We start from the raw sequence: 13296 nt of genomic DNA, 5'->3' as shown, positions 1-13296 counted from the left end.
TTATGACGATAAATATAAGATTAAATATGTATTATATTATACTTTTATTTGGTGAGAAAATAATGGAGATTTGAATGATCTAACGTTTAAATACATCGATATTATTCTAAAAGATTTCGGCTTAAATGTTTTATGTAAAATAAATTACCAATTTCTAAACTTGATGACGGCAAAATTTTTATTTATGTTCGAAAAAAGAAGTTCATATATAGCGACCACTCTTTTTTTATAGAATTTTAAAATTTAAATCTTGAATTTTATTATTATTGATCAGATCAGACTTAAACTGAAATTATATAACGTCCCGTCCATCATTCACAAGCCATTTGGAATATATTTTCAGTGAGCAGATAATACAAGGTTAATGCTTCGAATTATCGTAATCGCCCTTTGAAATGAGGTATTACAAGACATTTCTGTTATTTTATATAAAAAGAAAAATCTCAAAATTGCATCAACTAATAATCTTACTCTGTCAGTTTCTGATATTAATAATCCCGAAAAATCAATTGAAGAGACAAACAAGAATTTTTTGCGATTATCATTTTTCAAGTAAAACATTGATACGTACTATTCCAGATATTATATTAATTTAACATTTAATTCTTTCACTGATACTAAATTTTATTAATTCTTTAAAAAGGTATTCTATTTATAAGACATTTTTGTTATTCAGTCTATAATAATATTCGTGAGACATAAAAACAAAATGGATTTTTGAATAATGACGATTGATATTAAATAATATGTTATTATAATACTTATGCGTGATTTATCCTTATTTTTTATGTTTTTGAAGTTTAATATAGTTTTCTTTTAAGATTTTTACTTCAAATCACCAAATCACCGGGGTGATCATCACCGTTGGCCAGAATTATCAATTTTTACCGGTACTATATTTTTTAATGCTGATCGATCGTCATAATTTCAGTCACCGGTGATTATCACCTCCGGTGATAGTTAGAAAAATTCTTCTTTTAAATTAAAATTTTATTGAATACTAACACAATTTTATCAAAGTGGTAAATAAAATTTGATAAAGTTTATAAATATTTTTATTCATAATATTTCTTCGATTTTTATTATTACCAATGTATTTGTTTTTAATGATATATTAAAGTACTTATATTTTGAAAAGTATGTTGTGACTATTTTATAATTTTTTATAATTAAATGATATTGAATTACATCAATTTATAGGGCGAAACAATCGAAACATCCTACTAATGGGGATATGATGAAATAAATAAAAAATTAGAGCTTCCGTTTGAAATTAGGAATTCGAATATTCGTTTGTAAATCTTGTGAAATTAGATATTCGAATATGGTAAAGTGATATTCAAATATGCCAGTAGATTCGAATGTGTCACGTAGATTCGAATATGCCAGTAGATTCGAATATGCCATATAGATTCGAATGTGTTACATAGATTCGTGTGATTCAAATATAAAGTAGAAAAACCAATTTTTTTAAAAAGAGAAATATTAATTTGCTTGATATTTTGTAATATAATTTTAATAAAATTTTTTGCGAAATACGAAGTTACTATAAAAAAATATGTCAATTGAATTTTTACATTTCCGTAATATTTAATAAATATTTAATAAATTTAATATCAAAAACTTTCAAATATTTGAATCTCGCTATGACTTTCAAACGGAAGCTTTATCAGAAAAATACAGAGCTGAGCAGTTTAAGAGATATTATAACAAGCATTACTCAAAAAGGTAGATGAAGCAATTTTTTATTCTCCATTTGAATCATTCACTGAAATATGAATAGATAATTTAGGCCTATTGTACGAAAAACCACCTAGGTTATATAATTATCTTCAAAAGTAGAGCCTTATGGTAACTGAATATTAGTCAGGAGGAGTATTTACTCCAGTATTACCACAAACTTTCTACCCCTTGTGACTTTTGGCCGGCATAATGGAGTTAAGAAATTATCTATGTGATGAATAATGATTTATTTATTTATTTCATAAAGAGGAGTGATCAGCCCTATAAAAAATTTTTATCCGAATATTTCCATTATTTCTCCGTGTCTTCCGTAAAAATTCCGTGAAAATGATACATTCACGGATATCCGTGTTAGTGAGATGAAAATTTCCATGATTTAAGGCTATAAATTCCATGAAAATGATACATTCACGGAAAAAACATGGAAAGATAAAACACGGATCAGATTTTTTACAAGGCAGAGATCTATACATTGATAGGTATTTAAATACAAAGAAATAAAGAAGAACTATTCTAATATAAGATACATGGATACCAATGCCAATCCTGTAAGAAATAAAATCCACCCAGGACAGGACCTCACCCTTTGATTTAAACTACTAAAATGGTAGAACCACACTACAGTTAATAAAGGACGTGACTAAATAAAAAAGACCATCCTTCCGTAAGAGCTATCTAAAAGAAAAGAAAAAAAGAAAAAGATAAAGATAAAAATAAAATTACTGTAACGTAAAAAAAACCAAAGGGGTTAATATCAGAAATAAAAATCATTATGTCAAACAGGGATAGTCGTAGAATATAAATCTAATTGAAGAGAGTTTAACCATGGAACATTATGTAAAAAGTTCAAACTTGCGAGATAATTCCACATTGTGAAAGCATCAATAAGAGATTTCCTTTTGTTAAACGGGTTAGTATATCTGAATAGATCATCAGTTGGTCGAGAATGGTTAGCATTGCATGTAAGTTGGTCATGAGTAATGCGATTGAGTCTTTTCATAAGACGTTTGTATTTGGTAAAAGATGATCTTGTGATATTAAGGTCTTTTTTTAGTTCCATCCATTTAATCTTGTGACATTTCCAGATAACTTCAAAAATATCTTTATGTAAATCAAATAAGAAGTTAATGATCAGTTAGCTTTTGATATTTTTGCTGCGGTAAAAAGATACACTAGATCTTCTGGAACAAAGTTCATTAATAAATAATGAAGAGAAAGAAAATCTGTAATAAGAGAATTGTTATGAGTTGACCAAGTAAACAAAGAGCATCTAATAATGGAGTCTTCATATAAAGTAGGCAAAAAATCAGAGTTGGATACTATTAAAGTTCGAAGGATGTCATGATGTTTTGTAAAAATGGGTTGTAGAAGAGAATGTATTGAAGGGCATGACCAAAGGTGAACATTCATCTCTTTTTCATTATGGCAAAAAAAGCATGTAGTGAAGTTGTTGAGGAGGTCTGGATAATTTCTATTTAGTATATCCACTACCGGACACCGTAAGGCATAACCGCCGTTAAGGCTTAAAATACATATGAAACATGTGAATATGTGATACTGAATCATCAAACACATGTACACAGGAATTTCGCTTATCTGTTTTTATCTGTTAATATTTTACATAATATTATTTGTTGTATTAGTATTGTGACAACTAATAACAATATTGGCGTTAGTATTATTCCTTGCAAAAAAAGTCAATCCGTTTTTTATATTCCATCTTTTTTCCATAAAAGGCTCATATTTCCGGAATTAATAACCTTATATTGCGGAATTTATCTAATTATTTACATTTTCCGTGAATGGATCCGTGAAAGGCTCATTTTTACGGAGTTTTTACATAAAGGTTTCCATTTGTAACTAAAATTTTGTAAAAAAAAAAGTAACTATACTCACTTACGCTATTTAATTATTACTTTCATAAATTCAATATTCCTATTCTTGGTGTCAAATTGTTATGCAGTGATATGACCTAAAATATAAGTCTTTTAAGTAAGGATAATATTATAATGATAATTATTCAAAATCAGTTAAAAAAAAATGAGCTTACTTTCTTGATCCCTTTACAATAAACAAAATTTTATGGCTTCGTCCATTTGATATCATACGATTAAGTTTTGATATTGCATTGTTCGTTACAATTGTGGCGCAATGTCCAGATGACTGTACTCACTGCGGTATCTACTGCCGTTCAAAAGATTTATTGACATCAAAATCTCGCACTTTCAAATTATTAATTTAAAGTGGCTTTGAATCTTAACGTGGCTTGTACACCTCCTTTACTTCGCCTTCATTGATTACGTGCTGCTATAATAACACCTTGAGAAAGAGGATTGAAAATTAAAACAACAAATAACGAATTAAAAATTATATACAGTATAACACACACAAAATTAATTATGCAATTAAAATATTTAGTTATTGTTGATTTTTCGTCTTTAATATTGTTTTAGCAGGTAAATAAATCATCACTTTAAATAAAACTATTTTTTTTTATTATAACTAGAGGATTCTAATGTGCGGTGACTTCGTCACCGCTAATTGATCTGTTTAAATTGAAATGTATAATATAAATAGTATAATATTAATTTTATTATTGTTATGAACTTATTTATAAAAGAGATAGCAAATAGGTTAGAGATAATTGCAGTGTAATAGACCTTAAAGAAGATTGACATATGAAATCTTATTGATCAAAGATTTTATAAGGTATTATAATGGATGAAAATATATTCATTATTTTATTTTTAAAGTTTTTAAATTATTTGTTGCCATTGTAAAAAAAATTTTTTTTATTAATTAATCATTTTATTTATATTAATAAAATAAATAAACAATCTTTTTGTCTATTCTTACATTTTATTTTTATTTTATTATTTAATAAATAAATAAAATATGAAATAATTTTGGATAAAAAAATCAAAATTTTTATCTAAAAAATAAATAAAAAATCAGAAAGCATTTTTTTTTTTTTTTTGATATCTGAAATATTTTATCTAAAAGAGCAATAAAATTTGATTGATTAGTAATAATAAAAAGTATAAGACTAATTTTAACCCGGGGTGATTTAATCCGGGTGATTTAACCTACTAGTAAATTTTATATAATTATATGAATTATTCAACCCCTATCATGTGATAAATTTGATTGGGCTGACTAATATTTATAGTTACACTATCTGTTTATATTGTTTTTTTTCGGTTTTTCCTTCCCCCTTGTTTTTTTCTTTTCTCTCTGTTTCGTTTTATTTTCCTTCCATTTCCCATTCCATTTTCTTTTTTTGTTTATTATTTTTATCTGCTTTCTTTTTTTTTTTTAGTACATTTTTTTTAGGTCTTTAGGCTCTTCAACATTATATGACGCGTTTTGCTCTTAACTTGTTTTTATTTGGTCATTAACATTTTTTATGGGTTTGCTCCTTAACTTAACTATGGGGTTTTTTCTTTTTTCTTTGTGGTGGGTATCTTTTTTTATTCTTTAATCTTTAGGTTCTTGTTTATTTTCTAATTTTTATTCTTTACTAACTATCTTTTCTTTACTCTATACTGCTCTTTGACTTAATATGTTTTACTTTTCTGTCACGAATTTTACTTTTTGACTTCATAGGTTTCATCATCATTTCATTCTTTAACTTTTTACATGAGTTTCATTCTTTATTCTTATAGCTTTGTTCTTTTGTCTGCTTTGTTATTGTCATGTATTTTTTTGTGTGTCCTGTTAAAAATAAATAAAATGAGTTTTTTCTAATTAATAAACTTTGATTAAATTATAGTACAAAAAAATTTTGCGAATAAAAGTGTTGCAAATTTTCAGTAATGAAAATAAATTAAATTAACCAATCAAAATTAATTGGTGTAAAATATAAATTTTTAGGGGGGGGAGTGATTTAACCTGGGTTAGTATTTACAGTGTTCTGAAATGACCTGGTCATTTGACCTTTTAAATGATTTATGAAATCATTTGTCATTATTCATAATCATTTGTCATTTGATCATTTCAATCATTTGATTTTGATTGGCTAATATTTATCACATAAATAATCATGTGACTATAATTAAAAAATAATGAATGTAGTGTAGGCAAAAATTATAATGCTGACCAAAATTACATTCAAATGACCAAAGGTCATTTGTCATTTAAGCATTGAAATGACATGTCATTTGTCATTTGTCATTTGAATCATTTGGTCATTTCAAGTCATTTGCCAAACACTGGGTTATTTAACCCGGGGGGCAAGTTAGCAAAACTCTTTTTTTTGAAAAAGGAAATCATTATTACACAAAATGATCCAGCAATTCGGTAAACAATATGAAAAAATACATTTTTAAGGTAACACAATTTTCTATCTGACCGTCCTTTATTATAGTATGTTAACAATATGTTTATCAATTTTCTAAGGAAAATTATCGCTTATTTATTTATTTTTAATTTTAAGCATTTTTATTATTAATTTTATTGATGACAAATAACGTAGAATTTAAATCGTCAGTGATTGCGCCTCAGCATGTAAGTAATGTAAGTAATGTTAGAATTAAAATTATTATATTATTATACTGACGAAATTCGATTTTGGCGTTTTGGGTTAATTTTGCAGATTTACTGTCAATTATACAGATGCGACTTCAATACATCATCACATGTTTTTATGATCACTTAAAACGATCTTTTTGAAATCATTATCAAAGACATAATGCAGAATATATAGGTTTATATAATTTCATGTTAAAAACGAGTTACATAGATTGGAAGATATCTTGTTAGAATTTTAATAGAAATTAATGTATCAGCGATCATAGTATACATCAAAATTATGTCTTAAATGTAAGAGATTTTATGAAATGTGATTAAACTTATTTACTTTTAATAATCACACAATATATAATATAAGTTAAAATGTAAAATAAAGCAAACAAATACATAATTAGTATTTTTTTCGCTGAATAATTAATCTCATACGGATTTTTCATTCAAAAATAGTTGAAAATCATCGCATCATTGATGATTTACTTCTTTGGAAGTTAAATTATAGAATCTAATAAACGGGATGTATTGTCGTAAGGTATTCTTCAAAGTATTAAAATCTTCTTAGGTTAGATGGAAGTTTTGCTGAATTTTGAGAAACTCCCCATTTAAGTACATGTTCCCAAACTTGAATTTCGCTTATTTGAAGATTATCATTTTGGATAACCGTAATTTGCGGTGATTTGAATATAATATCTGGTTCATTTGATATTAAATCATTATAATAACTTTGAAGGTCCAGGAAAGAATCAATTTCATAGCTTGTTTGATATATTAAATCAAAATTTTGTTTCATCCAGTTTGCTTTGTTTTCAATTAAAAAGGATTGAATATAGGTAACTAACTCCTGGAGACTTAGTTCATTAGCGGCAACTAATAATTTAATTATATTTGTTGGATCAATTTCTTTTAAAGAAAGTTTTCCGCTATAAATGTATCTAAAAAAATAAAAAATACAATATTTGAGATTTAAAATATAATGATAGATAAATTAATAATACATTAATTCAATTAGATTTTACCTTAAAATTATCACAAAAATTTCTGGTAAAATATTAGGTAGTTCAATACGTGTCAAAGTCCCATCATTATTTTTTTTGTTAGTCGACAACTTTCTTCGTAGGTAAGGAGAACGATGACTTAAAATAACCATATGAGCGTGAAATGTTTTTACATGAGGGTTATCACCAACTTCAATGTTTATATGATCGTAATATTCGTCATCATTCAAAATTTCAAGGAAATTTTGCGATAATTTTGGCAAAAATTTAAAATTATCAATAATGTTCGTTTCTGCATTTTCAATAACTGCCGAACCATCATCCCACTTTTGCAAAATGAATTGTTGATTCTTGCCACCATGCTTTTCCCACAAGTGGATGTTAGTACTATTATCAGTTTTCGCCCCCTATAAAAAATACAAGTTTAAAAAAAATTATTATTATTACGATCTCCAATATTATATATATCAAGAAAAGCAATTTTAAATAGCATACCGAGACATCAAGGACAAAATTTCGATTAAATTTCAAATGGATAAAATTGTCCTTATAGCTGTATTCCCATTCTTGACCAAGGCAGGTTCATTTTGCTTTTGATATTGAATAATTTTCGTACCTTTATGATAATTAAAATACTTTAATTGTGGAATTAGAGAAACAAAATAATATTCACTAAATAACTCACCATTTTGGCATTTCCCTTGATTATTAAATAAAATTTTTTTTTTTTTGATTTAGAAATTAGAAGATTTGATTTCAATAATTAAACTATATTGTTACTTACATCCAGCGGCATCAAGCACGAAGCAAGATCTTTTATTTACAATAAATCCACCATTAAAATACCAGAGTTGCATATCAACCTAAATATAGGGAAAATAAAATTAATCAATTAATAGATAATAATCACACTAAAATTACACGCTATTATTTTATTAAAATATTATGGTTAACACCTTTATGTTGGATAATTTCAACATAACTACACAAAGAGCCATCTTTAACTTCGAGAACTTTCCCAGAATGTTGAGCTATAATCCAATAATAGTTAGTCATTTTCAGAATAAATCAGAATAATTCAAAAGGTAAAGAGAATATCAAAAATTTTCTATGCCGAGTAAATATCTAAAAAAATGTTCTCAAACACGGATATTTTCTTGATCGTAATCTTCGGCGTCACAATTGTAATTTACGAGATGGTAACCCGTAGTGTCCTTACCATGGATATGATCCAGGGCATTTTTTCGGGAAACATAAACATTTATATAATCTTTGCCGTTACTATCTTCTTTTTTCGCAAATATCTAATGTGATCAGGAGACAATAACCTCGAAAGAACAGTCTTAACATAAGCAATGAACTTCAAAGAATGCGTACAGAAGCCGAATGGAGAAATGATGCGATATCTCAAGGTAAGTCATGCGCTACGGAGGAAGAAAAAAAAATATCACGTCATGCATATATACTTATCTGCGCCAAACTGCGTCTTATTTTTTTTTTTCTAGCCGGATCAAACCGATTCTCTTCCACAAGTCACGTTTCTATGGGACAATATTCCAAATATACGGATGAATATGAAACATACTAGGTCGAGTTTACGGCTCTTTTAATAACAGGAGGAAAAGAGAAGCTCGTTCACCAACACAATTGTACAATATTTTATCGATCGAAATCGGACTTAGTGCTAGCACATTAGCTAGTTTTTATCGTCATCAAAAATCACCAAGAAGAACTTCTATGGATAAAATTATCGAATGGGTTGAAAAGGAGGGAAATAAGAAATCAGTTAGTTTTTCTGATAATAGCAGTAGCAAAAATAGTAGTAGTAGCGGTAGCGTTAGAGGAAGTATCAGTAAAGGTAATATTGCGAAATAACTTGATGCTGGGACTCTCATTTATGGCTTAGGATCCGAGAACTCCCTCCCTCTTTGATAGCGTCATATTATTTCGCTTTGCTACCCTACCAGTTTTCACTTCATTACTTAGCTATTATTAAGGCCATAAATTGTATCAGGAATTATTTTTTCAGGCATGTGATATTTTTTCGAAGGTATAAAATAAAATTATCTTCTTTATTGAGATTGACAAAAAGCGAGTTCAAAAGAGCATATGTGGGGAGACTCCGGGCCTTGTAAAAGGACGAAGCGGAGTTCACGATGCACAGCAGACAAGTGGGGAGACTCCGGGCCTTGTAAAAGGACGAAGCGGAGTTCACGATGCACAGCAGACAAGTGGGGAGACTCCGGGCCTTATAAAAGGACGAAGCGGAGTTCACGATGCACAGCAGACAAAGTGGGGAGACTCCGGGCCTTGTAAAAGGACGAAGCGGAGTTCACGATGCACAGCAGACAAAGTGGGGAGACTCCGGGCCTTGTAAAAGGACGAAGCGGAGTTCACGATGCACAGCAGACAAGTGGGGAGACTCCGGGCCTTATAAAAGGACGAAGCGGAGTTCACGATGCACAGCAGACAAAGTGGGGAGACTCCGGGCCTTGTAAAAGGACGAAGCGGAGTTCACGATGCACAGCAGACAAGTGAGGAGACTCCGGGCCTTGTAAAAGGACGAAGCGGAGTTCACGATGCACAAATCTGACTCTTAGGATGAAAGGTAAAGCAGAAAAGAATTTTAGGGCAGTGACATATATTACGTTTATCAGCTATTTGTCATATGATCTATAGATCGTTATTACGTCACGCGTTAATCATTTGCCCTTACATAATTTATGTTGTGACTGAAATTGAAATTTCGATTTTTATTTTAATTTCAGTTAACGTATAAAATTCGATTATCAGATCATGTGATCCTAGACCTCCTAATATGATTGGCCCAAAATTATCAGCCACATTTATTTATTTGTTTATTGTTTATCGTCACCAGTCACCACTATACATCTCTCTTTCTTGCATCTTTTCCCATATTTTTTCCATATTTTTTATGGTTCAAAAATTTATTTTTAATTAATAAAAACAGTATTTTCTTTAATAATTAATTTAGAAAAAGAAAAGTTGTTAATACTTTTCATAATAATTTTATAACAAACGCGTTTTTTCATGTAGACTTCATAACGTAATCTCAGCTTTTTGGTTAAACTAAACTAGCTTTGGAAGACTAAATAAGGTTGTTTAACAAGTATGAAAGTAATTAGTTATAAATTTTATTAAAATAGTTTGAATATTTGTAGTACTATGTGTATTTTTGTAATAAAGTGCTTTTTTCTTACTTTATAGCATAATTTTTAGTATTTTGGTTAATTAAAACAGCTAAGTAAGTTATTTATTTAGAAGGTATAGACTACTCAAATATTAATTTCGTCAAGGTAGTAGTTTATTTTCAGAATTTATATGAGTATTTTTTTTTTGTAATAAAATTATTGTGCCACATATAATTTTTTTATTTTATAGCGTAATTTCATCACTTTTATCGAATAAAACAGGTCTTGAGGACCAAGTAAAGTTTTCAGCAGGCAAGGATCTATTCATATATTAATTTTCAATAAAATAGCTTGCATATTTGTAAAGTTATAGGCATTTTTGTAATGTGGTTCGTTTTTATTTTTTTTTTTTATTTTACAATGTAATTTTAGCATTTTAATTAAATAATATGTTCATTAAAGACTAAATAAATTATTCAACAAATACGATATCAATTTTCATTGAAATAACAAATTTTTGCAAAATTTATTGCTATTTTTTTTGTAATATTAGACGCGTTTTTATATGTAGTTTATTAAAAAATTAAATATAAAAGTACAATAAATATGCATTTTTTATTAAAATACAAAAATTTTTCTAAGGTAAATAGTACGCGTGACTGATTTTAAACCAATTATATTTGAGAGAAGTGGGTCTATGGTTTATTAAAAGAGTGAAACGGATAAGAAAGAAAAGGATTGATAGATAAACTATTTGATCAATAATATTTAACTATTTAATCAATGTGGCACATGGATAAGCGGCTAGTGCAAGCCACCATGTGATCAAATACTTATCGTTTATGACAACAATTTTCTTTTCAGAACATCAAATCTAATTATAATAAAATTTTATTATTTAATAAGCTCCTTGTCATATTTATATAACGTTTACTTGTTTTGATTATTAAGCTAACTTTGTTGGGCATTATTGCTAATTCACCGCACAGCATTAGCAAACTTAATGAGCGGAATTTCACAAAATTCTACCCTAATCCTGGTAAGGTGAGCGATGATGTTTAGCGATACTCAACTTTGCTCACGTGTCATGATCGGCAATAATTTTTGTTGGATTTCCCAACCGCCTCCCATTTATCTGCTTAAGCAAAGTTATGATATTTCATTCTTATTTCGTTTAATAATATAAGAATAATTTTTGTATTTTAATATATTTTAATATTTTCTATAGGTAATAGAACTAAATAACGCAGTCAATTATTTTAAAGCCAACTTGTTGATTTATTTAAGATAATTTACAGTATCTTTGAGCGTAACTACCTTGACATTATTAAATTTTGAATTTTGAGAAAATATTTGTCATTAAATACCAATAATATATTTCAGTTATTAGGAAAAATGATGTTAAAATAGATTATTAATTTACTGATTTGTCATAATAATTATTTTATATTTACAAGCAGTTGAAATTTTTATAAACATAACTTTATACATAAGAATGATTAATAATGACAAAATATTTCTTTTTATAATTTTTTGTACAGATTTAAAGCAACTAAACTAATTGGATAATACAATTTTTAAAAAATTTTTCAATCTAAACAATTTTAACGTGATTGATTCTAATTATCATGATTTTTAATGCATATTGTTACTAATAATGATATTGATTGATTGTACTGTATTTTTTCAAATTTAATAAAATAGTAAAATACCCTATATAGTATAATGAAGTAGTTTTGACCTAAGAATTTTTTTTTTTTTTAATGATGAAAGTGGTGTAATAACTAATAACCAATACGTAGGGTATTGTTCCAATATCACCTTTTTTAATCATTTTGTATATGCAAATTAATTGTTATGTAATTAAATAAAGATTTTTATTAAATATGATACAATATTAGTACCATATAGTATAGTATTATATATTATATGATGATATCAGATGTATAACCGCAGTTTGTATAAATAAATTCTGGCTAGCATTTTAGATCACATGATATAATTCTAAATGACAAACATTTGCTCTCCGAAATGACATTATGACATGTGACAATTGTGACATTTCACTAGATCATTTGTGTCATTCATTTTATTGTCACTCCAACACTGTATGAGTCATATGTTAACTTTCATTTAATATTTAAAGACAATCATTCCACATTCAATTCACTAAAACTGAAAAAATAAATCTTAAACAAAAATATCGTCATTATGTAAAAGTGATATAAGAAATTATTTTCGAATGAAACAGTTTAACGAAATTAAAAAGAAGAAAAAAATAAAGAAGGAAACTTTTTAAAGGTAAGATGTGTATGGGGTGGAATACCTCCCATCTGCTTATTCAGCTTTTAGCATCTGGACGACAATTATATTTCTGGACAACATTTCTGGACAACAATTTCTGGACAACATTTCTGGACAACAATTTCTGGACAACAATTTCTGGACAACATTTCTGGACAACAATTTCTGGACAACATTACTAGACAACATTTATAAGAATGTGTATGGGGTGGAATACCTCCCATCTGCTTATCCATGGACGACGGCGACATTCTGGACAGCATTTCTGGACAACAATAAGAATGTGTATGGGGTGGAATACCTCCCATCTGCTTATCCATGGATGACGACGACATTCTGGACAGCATTTCTGGACAACAATAAGAATGTGTATGGGGTGGAATACCTCCCATCTGCTTATCCATGGACGACGACGACATTCTGGACAACATTTCTGGACAACAATAAGAATGTGTATGGGGTGGAATACCTCCCATCTGCTTATCCATGGATGACAACTATATTTCTGGACAGCAATAACCGGGCAACAATTCTTTTTACGAGCCTTTTCACTGACTCTTGGAAAAATTTTAGAT

General features: G+C 28.1%; 2 protein-coding genes across 2 annotated transcripts; one reads left to right on the top strand and one right to left on the bottom strand.

Annotated features, from left to right (window-relative positions):
* Positions 1-6817: 6817 nt before the first annotated feature.
* OCT59_024783 (uncharacterized protein) lies at positions 6818-8505 on the bottom strand (the record flags this gene model as incomplete). The annotated part of the gene is made up of 7 exons (XM_066133972.1): positions 6818-7202; positions 7287-7672; positions 7761-7818; positions 7902-7965; positions 8050-8128; positions 8222-8296; positions 8485-8505. 7 exons carry the CDS (start codon positions 8503-8505, stop codon positions 6818-6820), a joined length of 1068 nt encoding a protein of 355 aa, XP_065991667.1.
* A 129-nt stretch (positions 8506-8634) lies between these two features.
* OCT59_024782 (uncharacterized protein) lies at positions 8635-9858 on the top strand (the record flags this gene model as incomplete). Its single annotated transcript, XM_066133965.1, has 4 exons — positions 8635-8677; positions 8854-9123; positions 9404-9618; positions 9706-9858. The coding sequence occupies 4 exons, from the start codon at positions 8635-8637 to the stop codon at positions 9856-9858; spliced, it is 681 nt and encodes a 226-aa protein (XP_065991666.1).
* Positions 9859-13296: the final 3438 nt, after the last annotated feature.

Source organism: Rhizophagus irregularis, chromosome 5, assembly GCF_026210795.1.
Source record: "Rhizophagus irregularis chromosome 5, complete sequence".
In the NCBI taxonomy this organism is placed as follows: domain Eukaryota; kingdom Fungi; phylum Glomeromycota; class Glomeromycetes; order Glomerales; family Glomeraceae; genus Rhizophagus; species Rhizophagus irregularis.
The sequence above is the reverse complement of the archived record's forward strand: the minus strand, read 5'-3'. Positions and strand labels throughout refer to the sequence as shown.